Below are 24,761 nucleotides of genomic sequence, written 5' to 3'. Positions count from 1 at the left end.
GGTCTATCCAGTAAGCTAACTCTGACTGCCTTTTCAAATGTCTATCCTATGCTTAGATTCCTCTGCTCAAACACTGAGGTAGGGACTTACCTGCTGTGGAGACAGGACATGGTCCCAAATGTTGAGCTGGCTGATAGAACCCACAAAAGATTCAGCTGGGTTGAAGCCTTCTCCTTTCTGATCTTGCTCTTGTCCCAGTACAAGTGCACCACCACCTAGAATCAAGAGAGAATTGTAACAGTGTTAGGAAACACCACGTTATGGCTGCAATCCCCACAGGAAGATGAAACAACCAAACCAAACTTTTGTTGCCCTATGTTAGTAAGACTTTTACAGTATTGGTCTAAGAGACTGCTTCTAGCTCAGCATTCACTGTAAGGAGTATTACAGGGCAACAGAAAATGCAATTTTGAGCAGGTGGGGCATGTTTCACAGTGCTAGTTTGAACTTCCTGCTTTAAAGAAACCTTAGCAAGTCAGGCAGAACAAATTTGATTCCAAACCCTCAGAAGCACACAGCTGATTACAGTCAGCATTCTGGCATCCACACAAATTAAATTTTTCTCTCCTTGACCAACACCACAGATTATGTGGATGCATATTACATAAGCCACAGGAGAGCAAAATATAACTGAGCCTGAATGCTTTGTTGGGTTATATCTCCAGGATAACTCCAATGTGATTGGCAAGTAGAGGGACAAGCAAAATGTGCACAGACTAAAATGTCTTTTTTTTTTTTTATAAGGGAGTTTTAAAAAACTCTAAGTTTTGAATGTGGTGGTATGAAAACACTATTGAAAACAGTCTAACATCAGGCCTTTCACAGCTCTTTGATCCTGAAGGTATTCCTTTTCATGTCTTCTGATATTACTGGGAAGACTGCTGACCACAATGAAAACAATGAAATAGCAAAAACCATCCTGTTAGGAAGACGTACAAACATAACTTTAAAAAGATGTCCAAGAGTAACGGGAAAAGGTTAATCTGATCAATTCTGAGAACACATTTTTAAGAGAAATGTCAGTAAACCTTCTTGTGTGAGAAACATTCTCACAAAGCCATTCCGAAAACAGTTGAACACAGGCTCCTTTGTGGACTAAACTCCGAAAACCCCAAAACAAGCTACCTACTACTTAACCCTAGATATCTGTACTTGGCCCTCAGAAAGGCTGAAGGAACTGTCCTCATGAGCAAGAACAGCAAACAAGATCCCTGCCTAAATGTTGAAAACATTCTAAAAACACAAGAACATTTGTTTGTGGGTACAGAAAATTCTGCAATAAAAACAGAGTAAAAGCAACAGATTTGGTGCAATATAAATAAATCATACCAGGAATTTTTAAGCCGACAGAGAGCCCAGTGCCTCCATCAGACAGCTTTCCATCAATGTACACTCTCCATGCCCCATCCGTGCATGTCCATGTGACCGCAATGTGATGCCAGTTACCATCATTCACTGCAGGACAGTCTGTGATCTTCTCTTTCCCATTTATGTAAAGAACCCAGCTGCGTGGAAGCAAGTTGAAAGCAGACTCAATTGCATGAAGCAAATTGAAGAGCATGGCTAGTCCCGCATGACTCAAAGAAATGTTATTTGCTAAACAAGGTAACTTTGTCTTCATCTCACAAGAAATCTGTCTTGAAATAATTGTACTTTCTAAGAGAACTTGGAATTTACCACTATCACATGCAAAATAAAATGAAATAAAGTAATGTGTTCCTGTTCCAAAATGTGAAGATTCAAGTCATGCCTGCGTAGTGGATTCCTAAAGTTGTCTCTTGAGTCAATCTCTGCTTTTGGCATCACACTGCAAGTACCCTGAATGCTAAGCTTCAATTTTATCCAATCATCGTTTCAATGTGTCATTTAAATATGATGTAAATGTAGTCCAGACAAAAATATTCTGCTTCTTAAACTTCACTGATTTCTTGCAATTACTCTTCTACTTGGCAACAAAGCAAGGAGAAATCAAAACAATAGGGAAACTCCAGTTACATCCAGATTTTGGATGCAGGTTTTCCTATTCCAAGACAGGCAAAGCTGATATTCAGACTTTTGGCCTGTGTTTCTTTTCTTTGATTTTTTTTTTTTAAATCAGTTCCAAGACATTTGTAAGCCACAGAAAAGCAGAATTGTGATTTACCCATTGTAGTCAGTCAGAAGAAATGCATTATCACTTCCGTTCTCCACTGCGTAAGAAATGGGAGTCCCATAGTTGGTGGTGTCAGTGGATTTCATCCAGAATGTACAGGTGATGTCACTAAGTGATGGGAAAACACCATCAAGAATGACATACCCGTAGATACCAGAGACTTCAAAATCAAGATTGAAACCAGAGGACTGTTCTGCAACAAAGACAAACAGCTTTCAGAGCTCCGTTCCTGAAAACACAGAGACAGTATTGAATTGATTCTAACCAAATGTAATAAAATGAACACATCTACAAAAATTATTCCCTTTAAATTGGTCAGAACTAGAAAGAATGTACAGCAGTTTAGCATCAGCCAGAATACTGAGCTTTCCAAGGCTAAAAAGAGGAAAGGATTTGAAGAAACACAATTGAAAATGAAGCTGATAATACAAAAAAGAACAAACATGAACCCTGCACAGCACTGGATATGCTTTTCAGCCATCTGCCAATGAACTGACATACCCATCTGCCATCCAGCAACCCAAAGGGGTGATCAGCTGGTGCCACTTCACCTAGAGGAGTCAATATATATATATATATGTATATATAGAGAGAGATTTCTGTTGTTCTGAACTGAAACACTGATTTAGAACAATTCTGTGCTGCTCACAGTCAATGCGGAGTGGTATGTGTTATCAGAATATTACATGAAAATATACCAACTGGAGCTCTCCTGAAGTCTGGGTGCTATTTAAACTCGAACATAGGATGTTGTCTGAAAGACCTGTATTGTCCTCTACTGTCTCTGTAAAACCAACACAGTCCCTCAACTTCTGTTTAAAGTCACCAACTAGTGTAACAGTACAATTTTAATTGTTCAACTCAAAGACAAATGGAGTTGAGCCTTGTGGTTGTGTAGTGTAACTCCACCAATAACCAGGTGGAAATTGCACCTGGTGTTATCCATTTTGGCTGACTGCAGGGAACTTCTAAAACTGAGCCTACCAGTCCCTAATCTCTAGCTCTGTGATGCAAAGTCTTACATAAAATACAAGAAACACAAAGAGCTAGTTAACTAAAACACACAGAGCAAACACAAATTACATTTGACAGACCAACTAGGTTGCAAAATGGTAGACCTTGGCCTTAGAAAAGAGAAATTCATATAGATATGACTTAGCACACACGGTGTTACTTGTGTGCAATTACATTTATTAATACTGCAGTCACACAGGTTCCACTCAGCCTTTCAGAGTCCCACCACCCTATCTGCTTTCTGGGAAAGCTGTATGAAATCAGTTTAGTCAGTGCAAATCTTGCCCAGAGACTTAGTCAAGCCACCTTTTTCTGACAGTTGGTCCTGTGTACCTGTTTCACACCTGCTGCCTGTAAAGCCAGGGGGACATTTACAAACGTACGAGTTCAAGGCATCCACACAGGTGGCTTGGTTTAAGCAGGGACTGGAGTCACAGTCATTGATGTTCACTTCACAGTTTGGTCCTGTGTACCCTGTCACACACAGACACCTGTGGAAGACAAGTAAAGCACACTTCAAATGTTCCTGCTGTAATTATAAAAAAAAAAATAATGGCCATGAGGCCAGGTCTGCCAATGGGAATGGCATATACTGAAAAATCAGCAGAAGAGATATTGCAGAATTAGCAGAGTTTTGTTTTGGTTGTTCCTTTTAAATATGCTAGTATGCTACAAGCAGATTAGACTGCACCAATTTATCTCTTAAAAGGGACAATACAATATTTAAATACAGTGTCTGCATTTCTTCATATGAAATTGGGGGATGCAGTCATTGAATTCCTATGAGTGAAGCACGCCTTCTAGAGTCTGTAGAATTACAGATAAGAGGCATTTGACTTTGCAGGCACAGAACTACTTACACTGATGGAAAACCAAGATATCTGAAAGGCACCAAAACTTCTGGGACTTCAGGGAGGGAAAGACTTGTTAAACCCAGATAGCAACAGCTGTCTCTAGAGTGATCCAGGATACAACTTTCTTATTGGTATTCATAACTTCTGATCTAAGCTCAGATACCCTAAAGCATACAGAAGTATTTGGAAGATTCTATCAGTGTTAATGTGTTAATATTTTAACCTCTTTATTCCTAGCATGTGTATCTCTCCCTTTCGTTCAGGCTCCAGAGAAGCAGTATTACCAGATAATACAGGTACCTATTCTAGTGGAAAGAAAGACAAGTGCTTGAGGTTTGGGAAAGTGGATTTTTTGGGGGAATAACAATCATAGAATCATAGAATCATAGAATATCCTGAGTTGGAAGGGACCCTTAAGGATCATCAAGTCCAACTCTTGACACCGCACAGGTCTACCCAAAAATTCAGACCATGTGACTAAGCGCACAGTCCAATCTCTTCTTAAATTCAGTCAGGCTCGGTGCAGTGACCACTTCCCTGGGGAGCCTGTTCCAGTGTGCAACCACTCTCTCTGTGAAGAACTTCCTCCTGATGTCAAGCCTAAACTTCCCCTGCTTCAGCTTAACCCCGTTCCCGCGGGTCCTGTCGCTAGTGTTAATGGAGAAAAGGTCTCCTGCCCCTCGACACCCCCTTACGAGGAAGTTGTAGACTGCGATGAGGTCTCCCCTCAGCCTCCTCTTCTCCAGGCTGAACAGGCCCAGTGCCCTCAGCCGTTCCTCGTACGTCTTCCCCTCCAGGCCTTTCACCATCTTCGTAGCCCTCCTCTGGACACTCTCCAACAGTTTCATGTCCTTTTTATACTGTGGTGCCCAGAACTGCACACAGTACTCAAGGTGAGGCCGCACCAGCGCAGAGTAGAGCGGGACAATCACCTCCCTCGACCTACTAGCGATGCCGTGCTTGATGCACCCCAGAACACAGTTGGCCCTCCTGGCTGCCAGGGCACACTGCTGGCTCATATTCAACTTGCTGTCTACCACGACCCCCAGATCCCTCTCTTCTAGGCTGCTCTCCAGCGTCTCATCGCCCAGTCTGTACGTGCAGCCAGGGCTTCCCCGTCCCAGGTGCAGGACCCGGCACTTGCTCTTATTGAACTTCATGCGGTTGGCGATCGCCCAGCTCTCCAACCTATCCAGATCCTTCTGCAAGGCCTTTCCACCCTCATTTGAGTCCACAACTCCTCCAAGTTTGGTGTCATTGGCAAACTTGCTCAAAATACCTTCTATTCCTTCATCCAGATCGTTTATAAAAATATTGAAAAGTACCGGCCCTAAAATGGAGCCTTGAGGGACCCCACTGGTGACCGCCCGCCAGCCTGACGCAGCCCCATTTACCATAACCCTTTGGGCCCTGCCCGTTAGCCAATTGCTCACCCATCGTATGATGTTTTTATTTAGCTGTATGCTGGACATTTTGTCCAGTAGGATCCTGTGGGAAACCGTGTCAAAAGCCTTGCTGAAGTCCAAAAAAATCACATCAGCTGGTTTCCCTTGGTCCACCATACGGGTGATCTTATCATAAAAGGAAATCAGGTTAGTTAGGCAGGACCTACCCTTCACAAACCCATGCTGGCTGGGACCAATGACTGCTTTGTCCCCCAGGTGCGCCTCAGTAAGTTCGAGAACCATCTTCTCCATGATTTTACCAGGCACTGACGTGAGACTGACAGGCCTGTAATTGCTAGGGTCTTCTTTCTGACCCTTCTTGAAAATCGGCACAACATTTGCCAGCTTCCAGTCTACCGGGACCTCTCCAGACTCCCAGGATCGTTGAAAAATAATTGAGAGAGGTTCCACGATGACGTCCGCCAGCTCTTTCAGCACCCGGGGATGAATCCCATCCGGACCCATGGACTTGTAGGGATCCAGGTGGAGTAGCAAATCCCGCACACGTTCAGGGTCGGTTGGGAGTTTGTCATCCCCACCGTCCCGGTCCTCCAGCTCAGGGCACCCTGGGTCCCAAAGCCCATCATCAGCATTGAAGACAGAGGCAAAGAAGGCGTTAAGCGTCTCTGCTTTGCCTATGTCATCGTCTGTGAGAAGACCTTCCCTATCAAGGAGCGGCCCTATGTATTCTTTAGTTCTTCTTTTTCCATTCACATATCTAAAAAAACCCTTTTTATTTTCTCTCACAGACACAGCCAGCTTCAACTCTAGGTGTGCTTTAGCCACATGAATTTTCTTCCTACAAACACGAACAGCATCCCTGTATTCTTTCCATGACACCCGGCTCTCCTTCCAGTCGCGAAACACTCTCTGTTTCCGCCTAATCTCCATAAGAATGTTCCTGGTCAGCCACGCCGGCCTCCTGCCGCGCCTGCCTGACTTGCGGTATTTAGGAATTGCCTGATCTTGTGCTTCTAGGAGGCATCGCTTAAAGAGTGACCAGCACTGGTGGACATCAAGGCCTTCAAGAGCAGCTTCCCAGGGGACCTTGCTGACTAGTTCCCCGAGCAGCCTGAAGTCCGCCTTCCCCATATCTAGGGATGAGGTTTTGGTGGCACTTTTCCTTCTGTCACCGTAAATTTTGAACAATATTCACACCTGTTCTGGTTTTGGCTGAAATAGAGTTAATTTCCTTTATTCACACCTGTTCTGGTTTTGGCTGAAATAGAGTTAATTTTCTTCCTAGTACCTGGTATTGTGCTGTGTTTCAGATTTAGGATGAGAACCATGCTGACAGCACACTGAGGTTTAGTAGATGCAGAGCAGTGCAACTACAGTGCAACTACAGGGCCAAGAGCTTTCCAGCTTCTCGTGCTGTCCCACCAGTGAGGAGGCTGGGGGTGCACAAGGAGCCTGGAGGGCACACATCCAGGACAGCTGGCCCCAGGGATGTCCCTCAGCATGTGGCATCATGTGGGACAATAAAACTGTGGGGAAAGAAGGAGGAAGCACAGGATGTTCATAGTTATGGTTTTTGTCTTCCCAATAAACCTTCATGTGGGATGAAGCCCTGCTTTTGTGGAACTGGCTGAACATCTGCCTGACAATGGGAAGCAGTGAATGGACTCCTTACATTGCTTTGTTTGCTCTTGCAGCTTTTGCTTTACCTATCAAATTGTCTTTATCTTAAGCCATGGGTTTTTGCACTTCTTCCTTTCTTACTTTCTTCTCTATCCCACTGAGGGGAAGTGAGCAAGCAGTTACAGTGGGCTTAGCTGCTGCTCAGGGTTAAACCACAATGAAGCTTTCACACTCTACCATATTATGATCCCAGCATGCTTATACATCGAACTGCCTATTTTCTTTGCTGCCTTCCTTGGAATTAAAGGGTAGGGACACTAGGATTTTTTTTTTTTTTCCCCTTTTAAAATCTCCTTTTAGTTGATCAAACTGCCAAAATCTAACAAGTCCAAAACACCATGATAGATCTGACTTTCCACACTGACGATCATATCAATCATATATTTTTCACCTGAAGCTGTTGATACCATCTCTGCACGTAGCCCCATTCCTACAGGGTCTGCTGAGACACTCATCGATGTTTCTTTCACACAAGACACCAGTAAAACCCGGGAGGCACTTGCAGTAGAAACTGCCAACTCGATCTTCACAAATAGCTCTATTAAGACACGGGTTTGAAAGGCATTCATTGACCTCATGTTCACAGTGAGCACCTGAGAAGAAAAGAATAAAGTAACAGCTCCAGTTTGATTTAACCTGAAAAAGATCACTGGCCCCTCCCTGGCTTCTAAGGACTGCTGCCTGTTTTCTGGGAAACAGCAGACACCACGGGAGCTAAGCAGGATTGGGTTTTACTCCATTAACTGAGGTAAAGCAGGCAAAGAAGGGTTACAGGAAGCATCTTTGCATTTGTAGACATTAACATTAATGTTGGGAACCTAAATGGATATTGCTCACTGTGTGAGTAATTTGTGCTGAATAAGGAAATCATCATAGTAATTATTCTGATCAACTAATGAAAAGCTACTACAAGAAACATTAAGCTGGAACCACAGCTCTCATGAGAGAGCTCCATGTTGCAAGCACGTAAGAATGAAGAAACTGCATGTGATTTTATAGTGCAGTTCTTTGGCAACATGACAATCGCCTGATAAATCTGGTTGCTAGAGAAATCTATGAAAGCAGTAGAACATAGGGACTGGAAGTAGTTTTAATATAGACCATTTAGTCCACTGTAAAAATAAAATGAAAGTTTTTAAAAATGAAATTAAAATTAACAGTTCATATACTTTTAACAGTTCATGCAACCCATGTAAGTTGCATTATTGTTTCCTCAACACCATACAGTAAGTTAATGGTAAAGAAGACCAATCACCTGGCAGATTTACTGAAACCACAGAGTCGCACTGCAAGGACATTAAGAAATTACATGGATCTAGAGAAGCTAATACACTCACATCAACAAACCATATACATAACATACAGCAACAAGGTTGAAATACTTTGGCCAGGGTAGGAAGATATTTCTGGGGGTCAGAAAGAGTGAAATCTGGCTTTCACAAAAAATGGTGTACCTGTGAACCCTTTTGCACAAGTGCAGTGGTAACCATTCTTGTCATCAACACAGCGGGCTCCATTCAAGCATGGACTGGAGCTACATTCATTTATGTCTTCCTCACACAGGAGACCTTCAAACATCAAGAGTGAAAAGGCATGATCAACACGTAGTCAAGGTCTGCATGGTGTGGTGACTGAGTATGAAAGGCAGAGCTGCACTGTAACTCTTGCATAATAAAAGGCTGCTGAGATCGGGTGATAAACTCCATGTTTGACTGCACTGCTTCAAACATACACAGAGATCATCTGCATTACATAGCTGCATTATATAGCTGCTGGGATGTGAAATGTGGTAAGTCCATGGTTTGTCTTCATGAAGTTTTAAAAACAATCAACAAGTGCCAATAAATGTGTAGAAAAAAATATAATGGAGTCAATTTCTGATGGAAAACATCAGGCCTTTTTAAAAAAGCTGCTCACAAAAGGATGTCCTCAACAGTTTACTTCAACATTTAGAAATATGGTACTGTTTTGGCAAAGTACTTAAGCATGTCAGTTACCCATATATTTCAACATCTACAACATGTATGCATGTGACAGTTAAAAAGACTACTGAAAGAACTAAGCGAAGAAAGTATTCTCTAACTCACAGGGATGCAGTAAAGCAACTCCATAAATGCTCTGTCTGATCAGGTCATATTCAGTATCACAAGCATTTTTCCTGTGAGTATTTACTAGTTCCCTAATCTTCATTCCCTTTTTTTCCAGAAAAGTAATATCACAGAACAGAAGCACACGTGCACACATGCTCACAGAGACTGTCTTTTTATTTAAAAAACTATTCACATACAGTGGAACTTCCCTCTGGCCTGTAGATCAGATGGCTTTCCTGTTAAAATTCCATGAATTTCAGTGAAGTAAGTAGCACAGCCCTTGTGTTTTATCTACCTAGCACAAAAACAATGCCTTTCTGAAGAAGAAACAATTAAATTACCAGAATAGCCTGGTTTGCAATGGCAAACAAAGGTCCCAACGCCATCTTTACACAATCCATTGTTCTGACAAGGAGATGATTTACATTCATCCATTTCTGTTTCACATTTCAAGCCTAGAATGAAAAATAAAGGGCTGAGAACACGGAAACAAAACATGGAATTGTTCAGAAACACAGAAGTCATGACTACTTAATGTAGCAAAACATGACTGATCAATTGAGTATGAAACCTAAATAAAACCGGGATGTCTAGTAGTGTTTTAACGCAGACCTGAAACTAAATGCTGTTAAAAAGGTATGAAGTGTATCAGACAACATTCTGATCAGTTCCAGATGGTAGTACTTAATATTCTGTTTCAAATAACACAGACCGGCGACTTTTTGATAATAAGTTGTCTGCTTGTTTTGGAGCAGTTATGAAGCTGACAGGGAAGAGTAAAGGAATATCTGGTGGAATTAGCTGTTTAAAGTGCAAATTTCTGTTTTTTGCTAATCATAAATATGACCAAGAAAAAGATTAGAAATCCACAAAATGTTGCCCAATGCACTCTTGCTCAAGTCCTTGGAACTTAACGTAATCACCGCTAAATAAAACCCCACTCAAAATTCCTTTTTGTCAAAACCTGTATAATTCATCAAGAACACAAGGAGTTATTTTTTTTTTTTTTTAAATGGTTACGTATGGGAAATCTGTGATGGATATTCCAATTAGGTAGGCTATACTCTTGCACAGAAATGTTCTGCTCCTTTATGTTTGATCATGTTAAAGGCATAGAGCCATGTTAGCTTCTCCACCTGCTTTTCAGACTTTTTACCTGTATATCCAAGAGGGCATATGCAAATATATCCAGTTCCCAACTGTTTACATGTCCCATTGTTACGGCACGGTTCCAGGAAACACTCATGAAACACCTGCCACAAGCAAGAACAACACAATTACAGTAAATGTAGAAATACCCGTGGGACAAAATACTCTCATTTTAAACTGCACACTCTATAGTCACTTCGGAAAACTGGGAACAAAAACATGACCGGCATTAACTTTTAGGGCTTCCTCTTTGTCTCCTCTGCATGCCAATAATTCTTATTTCTAGTGAAGAACAGCAGCAGTATGAATGACTATTTTTAAATGACCTTTTAATTACCAGCATATGATCATTGCAGCTCTTCCTCTAGAGCTTTCTGAGCTATGATTGAGAGGTCGTGTTTTATGCTATGCTGTGTTTTATATTTTTTATATTGTTTTATATTAGAATTCTCTGCTTTGCATCCTTTTACACAGGCTAATCACTTCCTGCTACTGGTCATTAGATGAACTGGTGGGGGACTTCACTGTATGGCGTTATGCTTTCTCAGGTAGCAAATCCGAAATAAGTGAAGTCCTTGAGCAAATAGTCAACTACAGTCATGGGAGATCAGTCTGTCACCTGTACATATGTTAAATAATGGTTCAGGTCAAACTTATCATCAACTTTGCTCCAGTAACACAATATCTTAACTTCATATTCATACAAAGAAGCCTTGTCTCAGTTACAGATTGGGTGGGGGGAGATGGTACCAGTGAGGCAGCATCTATGGCAAATACTGTTACTAGAGAAGTTTCTATCATGTGAGGACTTGCCCATACTCCAGAGTGGGTACCCAGAGCAGAAGAAAACTCTGCTTGCCTCTTGTCAAGTGTATCTATATTGTAATAAGCAGAACAATGATTTTACAACTGGAAGTTGGATGCCTGCTGGCATCTTCTGGAATCCACCAAATGGAAGCCATCAAATGACTGATCACAGTCAACCTGCTTTTTATGGATTGGGTGAGCCTCCTCCATAGAGTTTGTATGTCTTTTATAATTATGACAAATTATTTCATGCATCAGGTGAAGACTTCAAGTCCGCAATTTAAGATTGTCAATAGCTGATGCAGCCACTGTTACTCAGCTGAACATCTATGATCATGAAGAGAGTTTGAGGGTTCTCCTCATGACTATCACTGTCATCTGTTCAGGAAGTATAGTCAGCATTACAAGTACATTTTAAAAAACCTTAGTCATTTACTGCTGGCATAAAGCACTCATTTTCTTTCATTAGAGGTAATATTAGTAAATATATCTTGTCCTTGCCTGACTGCTAACTTTGTACTGCTTGCTGATATTTTCTGGAGAAGCTGGTATCATCATCACACTTTCTTCAGCAGCTGAGAAAGTAGAGCTAAAACCTAAAGAGGAAAAATATGAAAATGTTGTCAATAATTCTGTATGGTGAGGTCCCTATTCTATGAGGGCATCACAATCACATTTTAACAACTCATCTAAAGAGATGCTGAAAAAAGTGGATTTATAGGAAAAAAAACAGGATTTACAGTAACCACATAGGATTTTAAATATATATGTGTTTGTACCCATATTTTATGTGTATTTATACATGCATACACAGACACATACATACTTTTTTTGTGTATATATATACAGTCTGTACACATACATACGTTGTGTGTATATATATACATTCATGTACACACATGTATACAAGGGTATATATATGCATATACACACAACATACTCTCTATATTTATACACTGTTAATAAGCATTGGTACATATCAGAGTTACTCCTTCCATTTAGCATAGAGACAACACCAGTTAGCAAAAATAAAAGGGAATGTCACTGCTTGAAAGGAGAGTTCTGCATTTGTTCTGAGAGCGAACAGGAGGTTTTCTGTTAAGTTTAGTGCTGGCCACCCTTTAGAGGTTCCCTTTATTAACTTTCTTCAGGAGAGATAGTTTGGCTTACTTGAACAATCTGTGATGGATCTGGCACCGATGATGGTTGTTGTTCCATAAAAGGGGCAAGACAAGCAGTAGGACTTTCCTGGGTCCGGCTGATAGTAGTCTCTGGGACAAGGGTAGCAAGGTGTCAAACCTGTGCGAGAAAACTCTCCTGCAGGACACGGTACTGCAAGAGAAAGAGGACATTTTTCAGAGTGATCACTTCTCCCACATTTTCTTTTCTTCCCTCACAGTTCCTTTATAAACTTCAAATAGTAGGGTGAAACCTACTGGTAATTAACAACCCTAAAAGAAGCTGACTTAACTGTGCTATTAGGTGAAACGTGGTTCTCAAAGGACTACAAAAATATCTCGAAAGTATTTCTTTTTATTGTTTATGCTGCTGTGGAGACAACTTTCAAAAGCGACTTCCTTTTCTCTCTCACACCTTGTTTGTTTTATTTTTCTTGAAGAAGGAATAAGGACAAGACAAGCCTTTTTTGTACCATTAATCCATGCAGACTATTGCTTCTGTGGCTCTTTCTGAAAAAAAAGCTTTCCAAAGACAGTTGTGGATAATTTCTTCAAAAAGTAAATGACACAAACTGTGTCAAAATATGGAGATTTTGTACAGAAACTGTGGAAACTATTCCTGAAGTAAGTGACATATATCCTGTCATTCCCTTTCTCTTCTGTAAGAAAAAAGGTTTTATTTATTTTCATGTAGTTAACTTTCAGTGAATTCACTTTATTCATCTTTAGATAAGAATCCATCTTGGGAATTAGAAGGAGGGCAATTCAAACAAACAGAGTATCAGGAAACAGCCTGAGATTTTGCTGGGAAATGCTGCTGATCCACATTTAAACAAAAGCTGACTTATATCTCAGGCTGATGAGTTGGATTACATTAGCTGATGTTCAAACAGCATTTTTTTTTTAATTTTGTTTTAGAAATTTTACAGCCCTATTAGTTACACACCTCCACAAGCTGAGTCATCTACTGCGCCTCTTTTTACTGTTGTTGTATCTTCTGGGCAAGAGATGCAGTTCCTGGATCCAAATGCTGGCTGATATGTGCCAAGTGGACATGTTTCACAGGTCTCAAGACCATTAGATGAATATGTGCCCTGCTTGCACTGAGCTGTAAAGTAGAAGAATTCATAAAGACTAAGCGATGTCCAACAGGGAACATGGCTCCTAACCTCTGGAAATGATATTGAAATCACAGTACACATCACAGACTTGTTATACTTTTTATTTCTAGAGTTTCCTCTACTCTGAAGGGCTTCATGGGTACAAAGAAAAAACAAACAAACAAAAATTGCGGTAAGTTACTGTTAGTGTGTTCATGAATTACTAACCAACCACCTTCACACATGATTTATTACAACTCAATTACTCATTTTTAATGAGCAAAACTAATGACAAAACAATAAACAGGTGACAAAATTCGTAACTTATTTTTGAGAACAAGTTGGTTGCAAAGAGTTAGGGGTGCCAAGATGCTTAATGCCAGAGCACTGTAGTGTGGGATGCAAAAATTTAATCTTCCATCACCATAGTATGAGGGGGGCTGGCAAAAACAAGAATGGCATCATTTTAAGTATACTAGTCCATGCAAAATGGGCTCATAATTTCACAGAAGAGAGAAGAAAATGAAACAAAACCTTAGAGGCAGCTCTTCCTGCACTTAAAACATCTGCCAGGGCATTCTGCATACCACATATGCTTTTTTCATTACACAAGCATCAATGGGCAATTAGGACTGCTTTTCATTTCACAGATTAATTTAATCCCAGCATTCCTGTAGTGAGGAGCAGGCACGCAGAAGTGGCTTTCTGAAGAAGACAAAGTTCTCACCTTTGCATTCTGAGATGCTCCTGGAGTGTAGATACTCAGTATAGCTACCAGACGGACAACTTTTGCATTCCAGCTGCCCTTCCTCATCTTGATAGGATCCAGTCCAGCAGCTTTCACAGGCGTGATGCTCCAGGGAGTAATAGGTACCCAAAGGGCAGTTGACTGTAATGTTGTAAACACAAGGTTCCCCTCAGAATGCGCAATTATACATACTTGTCTTGCTCCCGGAGCTCCCATTTAATCAAATCCTGTTTATATGAAATGTGACTCTGTTCCTCAATAAATAGGCATGCATGTGGTGTCTGTCTGGAGCATCGTGAAGACTTCACTGTGTAACAGTGAAGAACAGAAACAGCATCCATCTCCCTATCTCCTCATCCACAAGACTAACAAGTAGGGTTAAAAGACTGCATATCAAGCACTATTTTCCTGAGTATCACCAACTGTGTGGATATGCCTGATTTCCCCATGGGAGTGGAATCCTGGGTACAAAAGCATTCTTTTTCCACAAGTCTTGGTTAGAAACATAAACATCCCCTGGAAGTCAAACTGCGCAAAGCATCTTTGCAGTTTATTGTTCTGGGAGATCACAAGCATTGGACTGTGTCAAACCATTACCTTCTCAAGTATCCTCTAAAACCTTGCTTTTCAAAAGGACTCTAAACACGTATAAGGAGCAAGTCCTCTGGCTTACCACACATTCTCCCCTTCAGTACAGAACCAGGCCTGCAGAAGAGGAAGGCCTTCTCCGTCTCCAGCGAGTTGCTGTCAGCTACAATCAGCTCGGATGCAAACTGAAAGGAATACATGGGTTCCTTATTGAGGCTCCTGTTCAGCCTGTTTGTTATGGTCTCTAGAGTTTTAAGAAGCCGCTGCTGGTTTTCCAGTTCCAGTGTATCATTCCTTTCATCAGGCAGTGGCACGCTAGCTGGGATTTAAACAGAGAACACAACAAGCACACACACTTTACAGTCAGCACTTCCATTGTACTCTGAAGTGTACTAAGAGTGCAGCATTCAAGCTTGCCAGTTCAAAGCGGAAAGCAGGCATGTACAAAATGGGGCTCTGAATGTCTCTGGAAAAATGTCATCTGCATCTCCAGCAGGCTTTGTGAACTTAAGTTGAAGTTTCTCTGTATGTGTTACAAACAAGAATTTTGAAAAAAGAATTTACAAGAGAAGGAATATATTTTACTTCTCTTACCTGTGATGTTAAATATTAACTTGATTTTGTGGTCAGTCATTGGAACATTCAGTTTCTTATGTCTTTTGACTCGAGTAGGTGCTGCCTTTGCAGAAGCAGAGAGATGCTTGGATAGGTCTTCTTCCTGCACCGTGTCAATGAAATCATCATAGGAATAACCCAGCTGGTTTGCTGCTCCCCAGCCAGCAGCTCCTGCCAGGAGAAAATGTGGAAAATAAGTGCCTGTCATATTTATATGTATTTCTAAAGTACATCCCCAATAGAATGGGGCCTGTCTGAATCTCTAGACAATGTATGCTATCTTTGCCTCTGCACAAGTGCCTACTGTACCATGATTCCGACTAAAGAAAAAAGTTTCACTCTTGATACCACAGAGATCCTGAAATCCATATATTTAGTCAAAGCCTTACAGAAATTCTGCTACAAAAGTTATAAAAGAAATTACTGATAAAAACAGCAATTCTCTTCCTCTCAGTCTCCTCACCTGCCAGCCACATGTTAAAGTATTCTTCATTGCTCTCTCTCTCTCTTACTGCTCAATTACAGCTAGCATGCCCTTATCAGGATGTCTCCATTACATCTCTTTCTCACAACTCCTAAAAAAGTTGTACCATTGTCCGCCTTCTCAGAAAAGGCTGATACCATCACCCTATGTGTTCTGTCACCCAAGACAGACATTTCCTGTTACACACAGTGGTTTAAGTTCACCATCTTCATCTAGAACATGATTTCAACTATCTTGATCTGTAAGTAATTTGCCTATTCATGACTAGAATTAGAGGTACATAGTCTATTTCATTAATCTAGCTCTTTCTGAAAACACACGAAGGTATAAAAACATTTTGCCAGTTACCAGGTAAATCATCTAGATTATGCTTAATATACAGTGAAAACTAAGGCAAGTTAATACTATGTGATTACTCAATAACAGATCTTCTAAACTGTTGTCTCTTTTGACTGGAGGAGAGCTCTGCTCCCCAGCCTCCCCAGTGTAGAATCATGAGAAACATCAGAAAAACAGTATCAAGGTTATTCTGAAAAGAGATTGACTTGACCAGAAGAGAATAGGAGCCTATACCTCATTTCCATAATACTGTTTCCACCAAGTGACTTTACAAATTAGTTCTAGCTGTCAACAGCTTTTTCCCTGATGACAACTGCAAATTGAGCCCTGAGTTCCCTGCGTCTGATTACAAACAAATGTCCTCTCAAACTGAGTGAAGCATGTCGAAAAGGTGAGAGTAAGCAGGAAGCTGTACCAGAGTAATCCCACTATGAACTTAACAAAAAAGCCACAGTCCTGTAAAAGACTAAGTATTCTGACGTTGATCTACCAAAATGCCTCATGCTAAGATGACGTTAGCTCACTATCAGCTTTTAGCCTTTATGCTCCAAGTAGTCCCAAGGGACTCAGAAAAGCCAAGTGAAACATGGATGCTAACCTGTGTGGGATTGGAATGAAAATGACAACTTGGCGAAAAGTAAAGTGGGAGCAAGGAGTAAGGCTGCACACCAGCATACCTACAGTCATCCTGCAAAAAGCTCCCCTTGCTTATGGGAAGTTATTTCACAGCTAACTTGCAAATTTATGCTTTGACTGTACACTCTGAGGGCTCTGTGTTGACTGGAAGCAGCATGAAGGATGAAAAGGGTCCTCATTCTCTTAACAATCCCTAGAATCCCTGTTGTGTTTTTTATTTTTTATTTTTATTTTTTTTTTGGTTTGAAACTGTTGTATGTTTTAAAAAAAGTTGCTTTCTTCCAGGTTAACCAAGCAAGGTTGTGGCATTCCGCATGTGCATGTATGTACATGCTTTTCTTCCTATCATGAGGCATCTCAGTAAACTTTTCCTTCCCAGAAAAAAAAGAAAAGAAAGAATAGAACGCAGTACTGCAAACAGAGAGCACATAATTCCATAAGAAAGTCTATTGCTTAATCACTTAATATTTTCATTATTTCAATTATTTCAATTATTTTCATTAGATATTCCACACAACACACTGCAGTATTTCAGAACAAAATAAATTATACTGCGTGAAGCCTGAATGGCTAACAACCTATGCAATGGTAATTACCAATGGCAAATCCATTTTCGTAATCGTAATTGTATTCCAAGCAATGTTTCTGTGTCTGCTCTTCCAATCTGCAGTCAACATCATCAACATCATTACAGAATGATGGGACCTTCCAATATAAAGAATAATAATGTTAAAAAATAAAATCACATAGCTCATCCCCAATGTAAAGAAACTTTGTTACAATATAAAGCACTGGTCTTGCCCTTTCTCTGACACTACACATCTCCTTTAATGTCTCTTACAATACTGTCAAGGTCTGCTGAAAGAAGTATGTTCTATAATGTAAACTGGAGGCATACATTTTTTTTTCTTTTTGGTAAAAGGTCTATTTTATAAGTGAAATTGTTGGAGCTGATGATCCTTGTGGGTCCCTTCCAACATGGGATACTCTATGATTCTGTGATTGTCTATGTCCATGGTGTTAACCACTCTTGCATAGGTAACCCCAAAATCCAGCAGAAAGTTCAGGCTTGTTTCTTCTTCTCAAAAACGGCATGTGCTCACAGGTTTGAAAACACCTACAGGTTTTTCAGCTAATGTAATTTGTAATTCTGTCTGGTTTGCAATAATGCCATCACTTTGCTTCTAGCTTTCAAACCTTATTTCTTCATATCCATCTCTCCGTGCCTGTGGGAAGGTACTCAATGTATATCTCCAAGAGATCTCAGAAGACAGAGAAAATCATCTGTGGAGGACAGTCCTTCAAATAGGATATAAAAGTAGTTGCTCAGGAAAACTGATGTAAGCTCTGGATGCCTGCATGTGATTTACTTAATTTCCTTTTCTTTCTTCCTGGTCTGGGAAACCAGTAGTTGCATACTGCACCACAAACTGAAGGCCATAACTCAAAAATTATTTCAAAACCTTGGAAAAGCTCATCCTGAAACATACTATAAAGTGAAGAAGCATTTCTGGTTAAGTAAACCATTCAGTGGTGAGAAATACGGCTGCCCATCACAGTGTTGAAGAGTTCCGCTGGTGGGAAGTTACAGTAGTTAAGGCCTACTCTTTCTAATTGCTGAGTTTACACTGTGATATAGCTGGAAACCACAGCATAGAAAATTCACAATACTGGAGAGGTTTCTGTAGAGTTTCCTCTCTCCACAAAGGCAATGGACATTAAATAAGAACAGATGAATACATTGTTCTTGATAAAATCTCTCTTTCTTGCTTTTTTCCAGAATGATTTCAAGCAAGCTGGGCTCTAGTGTGTGTTTTGGGATTGCTTTTTTTTTTTTTTTTTTCTGTATATTGTTTTCCATGGGAAAGATGGCTCCTGCTGATTTGTCACCCTTCTAAAACTTAACAAATTTTTCTACTGGAAGAGAACAAACCTGAGGTAAGGCAAGAGAGTAACAAATATTCAGGTCTAAGTGTATAAGATTATCAGAAGTTTTATTTAAGCCTTGAGCCTTTTGACCAGGGTTACTGCCAGGAATTCCAAAGTTGCAGGAGTCTGCCCATTAGCTGGATGTGCTAATAATGCTTTTTAGTTAGCAGCGAAGCTTTTAGCATACGGGCCGTGGCTTGCAAAAAAACTGTAACTGTCCAGTGGTGTTTTCTGGAACAATGCTATCATGCTAGGCCCAGACATCAGCTCCTTAGACCGTAGCTCAAAGGCCTGCTGCTTCTGCTTTGCAGAGGGAGAATTGTAACTTTGAAGTGGAAAGCAAGAGACACTGCAGAGAAGAAACATGCTACCCCTTCAAATTCATCACTATGTAGTTCTTACTAATAAGAGTTAGAATTCAGAAACTAAAGTAAACCTGAGCAAATTATTTAAGTCACTAACACTTAAGTGCCCAGACTTGGGCACAAAACGTGGATTCTATCTATCTCTATACATTTATATCCATTTGTATTACCTAAATATATGCTATACATATTATGTATAAAATGAGGATATTTTATTATCACTTTCACAAAGAACACTGAGGTTAGGGGACAGTTTAGTGGGTTTTTCAAAATGCACATATTCTCTTTAGAATCCAGCTGAAAATCTATTGTGTATGACGTCCATAAACTACACAGACACTTCTATAAATTCTGTCCTAAATAACTTCACATTGAAGTCTCAACTGAGTTACATTAAAATGGCAGTGCATCCTCTTTATTTTTAAAGGAGACTCATCATCTTCTGAAACAGCACAGATTTCATTTCCAAGTTGCCACTGTATTTTCCATGTTTGAAATTAGTTAGCTGGGAAAAGCAACAAGAAATTGTATTTTTTAATAAAAGTATGTAAAAGGAAGTAGTGTTTACTAACCTACCATTTTACCAAGTGCACTCTGGAAGGCATCAGAAAAGCCATTTAGAAGACTGTTGTCATCACATCGTGTTGCTTTGTAGAGCATCTCAAAGGATTTGAACCCATGATTTGCAAAACGATTTACTGAAAAACGTTGGAGCAGATTTTTTATTGGTCAGCACAATAGTTTCAGAGGACTGGCTAAAACTGGAATATACTAAGCTAAGAAGCATTATCTTCAAATCAGCAACTCAAATTCACAGTATATATACATGAAAACATGACTACATGACTGTTTCCCTAAAATGTATCATACACATCTCAGCCAATGCAGACAAGTATGAAAATACACTAATTTCCCCTTGTCAGGCATCAAATTTCCACAATGGCTTAATGGGAAAGCCGTAACATTTTAAAGAAAAATGGCATACAGCTATTTCAGCATTTTCTTAATGGAAAAACTTGTGAGCTGTCAAAATCCTAAACTGCACTCTTATTTCTATAGAGAGAGAGAAAAAAAATATTGAAAGAACTATTACTAATGCTGTAAGGCTAAATATGAAAAAAGGAGCAAAGCTCCTAAGTGTCCACGTTATGCATCTCAGTCGATAAATAGCTATGAAACATAACTTCCATTTGCTCACAGCTGAAACACTGCTATTTGCTGGAACCAAAGAATCCGTTCTGATTGAAGTGGATGCAACGTGATGCCAAGTCTAACTTCATATCTAGATCTCATATACTTATTTTTAGAATGTCACTGAAGCTGAGACAGTTCATAACTAAAGTTTTGTATGTATTCCTCTCAAAGAATAGACATATAAGCTTCTGATTTGGTGGTAAGTATGCATGTAATTACAGCATGCACTGATTTTACAAATACATTTGCACTGCTAATTTCCAAATACTGTTGAAATTCCTGTTGAAAAGGCACTGTTAGTGTTCGCAGACAAACTATTGATAAGACTTGTCTGCTTTGCCATCTTTGTTGTGCTTTCCAGGATACAAATCGACTATTTTTGTATTTTGGAAATCTTCTGAAGTAATAATACGTTTAGGGACTTCCATGCATTCATTTTCAATGCTTGTAACAATTTGGAACCAGAGAAGATTAGTTATCATTATACAGCTTTATCATTATCATTATACATATCATTATATCATATTACAATTGTAATTTCTAAAATATTTTCATTTACTTCAGCATTAAACACATTGCTTGATAAGATGCAGATCCATTTCACAAAACACAGGCTAAAAATAACAACAGTTAGACTTACAAGAGCAGTCAGGCCACTCTGGAGAATAAGGTGGCTTCCAGACACCATCCTCATATGCACAGTAGTAGTTTTCATTTGATCCTTCTGAAAAGCTGTAACCCTCTGCACAGCGCAAGGTGCAATTAACACCTTTTTCATCTGATGTGCATGTAAAATCTCCATTTGTGGGCTCAAAAGGAATTTCACAGGGAGAACCTGTGAACAGTAAAAAGAAAACAAAGAAAAAAAAAACAAAGACGCTTATTGATGAATCTGGTGAATTAAATAAACACATGGGAAAACAGCATTTCCAAAAAGTTGCAGTTGAAGCCTGTGGTATTTATTACTTCAAAAAAAAAAAACCGAATCAGACTACTACTAAATTATTCTCAAACTCTGCCTTTGAATTTGAAACCAGAAACATGAAAACTTAAAAAAGAAAAAAAATATTGTGATACATATGAGAAATTAAAAAAAAACAACTCCATAATGCAAGACTCAAAATCACCTGTACTTCAAATTTGCACACTCAAGTACATACCTACTGAAGTAATAAAAAAAAAAATCTAAATTTTTACATGAACTGTCATATAATGGATTATAGTAAACTGTATTGCACCCTGAACTATAAAACTGAGCACTGTCCATTCTCCACTGTTGCAACAACACGCAGACTTATCAAAATCATCTCAGGATTGACTGACTACAAAACCTGTCATGGTTTTGGCTGGGACAGAGTTGTTTTCTTCATAAAGGTTCACATGATATTGTGGTTTGGATATTTGATGAAAATACTGGTGATAACACACTGATGTTTAGTTGTTGCAGAGCAGTGCTTACAGAGCTTTGCCCAAGGCCTTTCGAGCTCCTTGTGTTGTACCACCAGGAGGAGGCTGGGGATGCACAAGGAGCTGGGAAGGGACACAGCCAGGATACTTCCTGCACTTTTACTTTTCCAATACTTTCCTCCATCCCACCTGGGGAGAGTGAGCAAGTGGCTGAGTGGCATTTAGCTGCCCGCTGGGTTAAACCAAATCAAATCTCAGTTCTAATCTATGTTCAAGCCAAATTTGAATGAGATTGTGAAGATCTGAAAACATCTTAGGAGCACAGAGACCACAAAAAGTCTGGTGTGGTGCAGACTTGAAATAATACCAGTTCTACAAACTGGCTTGTCCTTGCTAAGAGTTACAAAAGCAAATCTGCAAGTAGCACAACCATTTGCAATTTACCTTTTGTAAAGCTATAACCAGAAGTCCAGTCTACATGATTTTAGATACTCTCTTCAATACCATTTGTTTATACAGATGTTCAACTGAGACATAAGCACCAGAGGGCAGAGAGAGAGTACAGTTTTTATTCTTTATCTGCCAAATTACTGATGTGTTCTAAAGAAGAACGTAAACTGTGGGGAGAAGCTGTCTGTGCAAGCAACACAAACATGTAAGTATATATATAGATAAAGACAGTTTCTAAAACCTAAAGCATGTTCTAGTGTCTGCTACAGTATTTGTAGGTGATTAGAAAAATATTTCCATATCTGTTTCCTTTTTAAGTACGGATTTCAAGTTAGGCTTCAGTAACACCTATTAATTCATTTCACACCGTATTTGTCACTTCTGGATTCATTACCAGAAGTTTTACTGCTTTAATTAATACTAATTTCATCGCTTTTACACCTAATTTGAACTTATAGGGCTAAATTCACTGCTTGCTGCTTAGGTAATTTATTCACAGGTACTAACTGATATCCTAACTGCCTCCAAGTTACTCCCACAGAAACTAGGAATACCCAAAAGAAAACCGGAGACTGAATGAGGGTTGGAGTTGACTTGCATTGTTTATGATATTCAGTTACAACAAAGCCATACACTTTTGCTGGTCTGAGAATACCGAGCTGTAGTACCACATCATGACTAACGCGTTATTGAACTGTCCCAGCAAGCAGAAGACAACAAACCTTTGATGACAATGTGAATCTCACATGTCCTGTTATTGCCAGAGGAATCCACGGCTGTGTACTGAACTGTTGTCTCTCCTTTTGGAAAGAGATCTCCAGGTGCGTGACTCCTAGCAATAGTCAGTGGAGCACCTAGAAGAGTTAAAAGACAACTTAGAATATCGGTGAGCTAAACATGGTTGCTCACACTCAACCTCAACAAATGGAGAAAGAAATGGTAGCAGGTCTTCTCTTACAAATGATGTGCTCTAAAGAATAGATAATAATAAAATCTTAAACTCAAAGAGTGAGCAGATCAAAACTCTCTACAATTTTACGGTTGTGTGCGTTTTTTGGGTGCGCTATCTCACCTGAATTGTCTGAAAATTGTGGTTCTTCCCATGTTGCTGGATACTCCTTCTCTACTGACTGTATGGGTGGTGGAGATCTGCATCTGTCAATTACAGGAGGTTCTGCATCTACAGAATTTGAAGGGACGGCATGACATTAGCTCACTGAACTGCAGCCACACTCAAGTGAAATGTAGAATCAGAAGTCATGTAAAAAGCAGTTTTAAGTTTGCATCAGAAGACACAATAAAGTTCGGTGTGCACCTGTGAGTAACTGCTACATCTCATAGACACTAAGGGAATGGCACAGCAGTAATACAATACAATTTCTTTGGCTGAAGTCATGGTTTCTGCATTCTGTTTGCTTTCTACATAGCAAACTTTGTTTAACAGGACTGTGGAATAACAAAACTGTCTGGCAAAAATACTTGAACTATGATTTGCATCAGCAGTGTGCAGGAACCATGGAAATTCTTAGAGTCTTTCAAGAAGAAGAAAAAAAAAAAGATGTATATGATAAAGGCAGTAAGCAGCAGCACAAAAAAAGCATTTCATATATCAGTATAAGGAATAATCTTAACATTCACACGAACAACAGAACAAAAAACAACCCAAACCGAATGTGTGGGTGCAATGACTGCATGCTATGTGAACTGTGGCCCAAGATCAGCAATGCATTTATGGAGATGGCATTATTTCTGGATTTATCCATGTACACAGAAAGGCCGTGGTGATCCACCATCTCTTTCTGCACAGAATGAGAAGGTTTCAACCATGACAGACTCTTTCCCAATGATTTTTAACAGCACTTACCAATAACCTTGACACTGAATGTACAGCTTGCCTCATTGCCTGACTTATCAACTGCTGTGTAAGTAATGGCAACTTCGCCAATCGGGAGGAGATATGGTGGTATGAAAGCTGGGGTAACGTGCACTGACACCTTTTATAGGAAGACACTTGTTACTTAAAAAAAACAAACAAACAACAACAAACAAAACAGGCCAGTATTCATAACACTCATATGTTACAAGAAATGGGCACAAAATGGTATCCTTTAATGTTGACCCTGCTCTTACATAATGCTAATAGCCTCTTCAAGTAATGAGAGTGGACTTTGCAAGAGAGTGCCTTTCTTCCCTTCCCAAGACTACTTTCCTTATAGCAACTTTACTCAGTCAGGATTTGGACCCTGATCTGCTGAAGTTTGCAGCACTGTGCAGTAAGACAGTCTGAGACAGGCTCCTGTCTGCCTCCTTATGCTGCACACAAACTGTGTCAGCTCAGAACCTGCTTTGTCTGCAGTTCACGTTTCCAGCAGCAAGGGCAGCAGACCTGGGAGATGTGTGAGGCAGACGGTTGTGTGCCGTGAGTACTTGCAGATGCAGCTTTAATTTACATATTTGTATGAGTTAATAGCCCACAGATGCTTCAATACATTCCAGTACCACAGAAGAACCCTGCTTTTGGAGTAATAGCACCTACTTGCTGACTACAGCTCTTTCATATGGGTTTGAACTGCATT

General features: G+C 39.9%; 1 protein-coding gene across 2 annotated transcripts in view; it reads right to left on the bottom strand.

Moving 5' to 3' along the window:
* The window catches only part of SVEP1 (sushi, von Willebrand factor type A, EGF and pentraxin domain containing 1), a 126,241-nt gene that overhangs the window by 44,341 nt on the left and 57,139 nt on the right, over positions 1–24,761 (bottom strand). For both annotated transcript variants that reach the window (XM_068667827.1, XM_068667826.1), the window contains exons 9-28: positions 24,050–24,179; positions 23,258–23,365; positions 22,908–23,039; positions 20,969–21,163; positions 19,711–19,832; positions 17,437–17,545; positions 15,361–15,552; positions 14,852–15,085; positions 14,158–14,319; positions 13,277–13,438; positions 12,323–12,484; positions 11,654–11,748; positions 10,353–10,449; positions 9,538–9,651; positions 8,561–8,674; positions 7,498–7,699; positions 3,500–3,657; positions 2,144–2,345; positions 1,330–1,505; positions 91–215 (exon numbers count right to left, since the gene is read on the bottom strand). In XM_068667827.1, the coding sequence (XP_068523928.1) occupies positions 91–215; positions 1,330–1,505; positions 2,144–2,345; positions 3,500–3,657; positions 7,498–7,699; positions 8,561–8,674; positions 9,538–9,651; positions 10,353–10,449; positions 11,654–11,748; positions 12,323–12,484; positions 13,277–13,438; positions 14,158–14,319; positions 14,852–15,085; positions 15,361–15,552; positions 17,437–17,545; positions 19,711–19,832; positions 20,969–21,163; positions 22,908–23,039; positions 23,258–23,365; positions 24,050–24,179 (2,991 nt within the window). The remainder of the gene's footprint in view (positions 1–90; positions 216–1,329; positions 1,506–2,143; positions 2,346–3,499; positions 3,658–7,497; positions 7,700–8,560; positions 8,675–9,537; positions 9,652–10,352; positions 10,450–11,653; positions 11,749–12,322; positions 12,485–13,276; positions 13,439–14,157; positions 14,320–14,851; positions 15,086–15,360; positions 15,553–17,436; positions 17,546–19,710; positions 19,833–20,968; positions 21,164–22,907; positions 23,040–23,257; positions 23,366–24,049; positions 24,180–24,761) is intronic.

This window comes from Anas acuta, chromosome Z (assembly GCF_963932015.1).
Source record: "Anas acuta chromosome Z, bAnaAcu1.1, whole genome shotgun sequence".
Lineage (NCBI taxonomy): Eukaryota > Metazoa > Chordata > Aves > Anseriformes > Anatidae > Anas > Anas acuta.
Note: the sequence above shows the minus strand (reverse complement) of the source record. Positions and strands in the feature narration are given on the sequence as shown.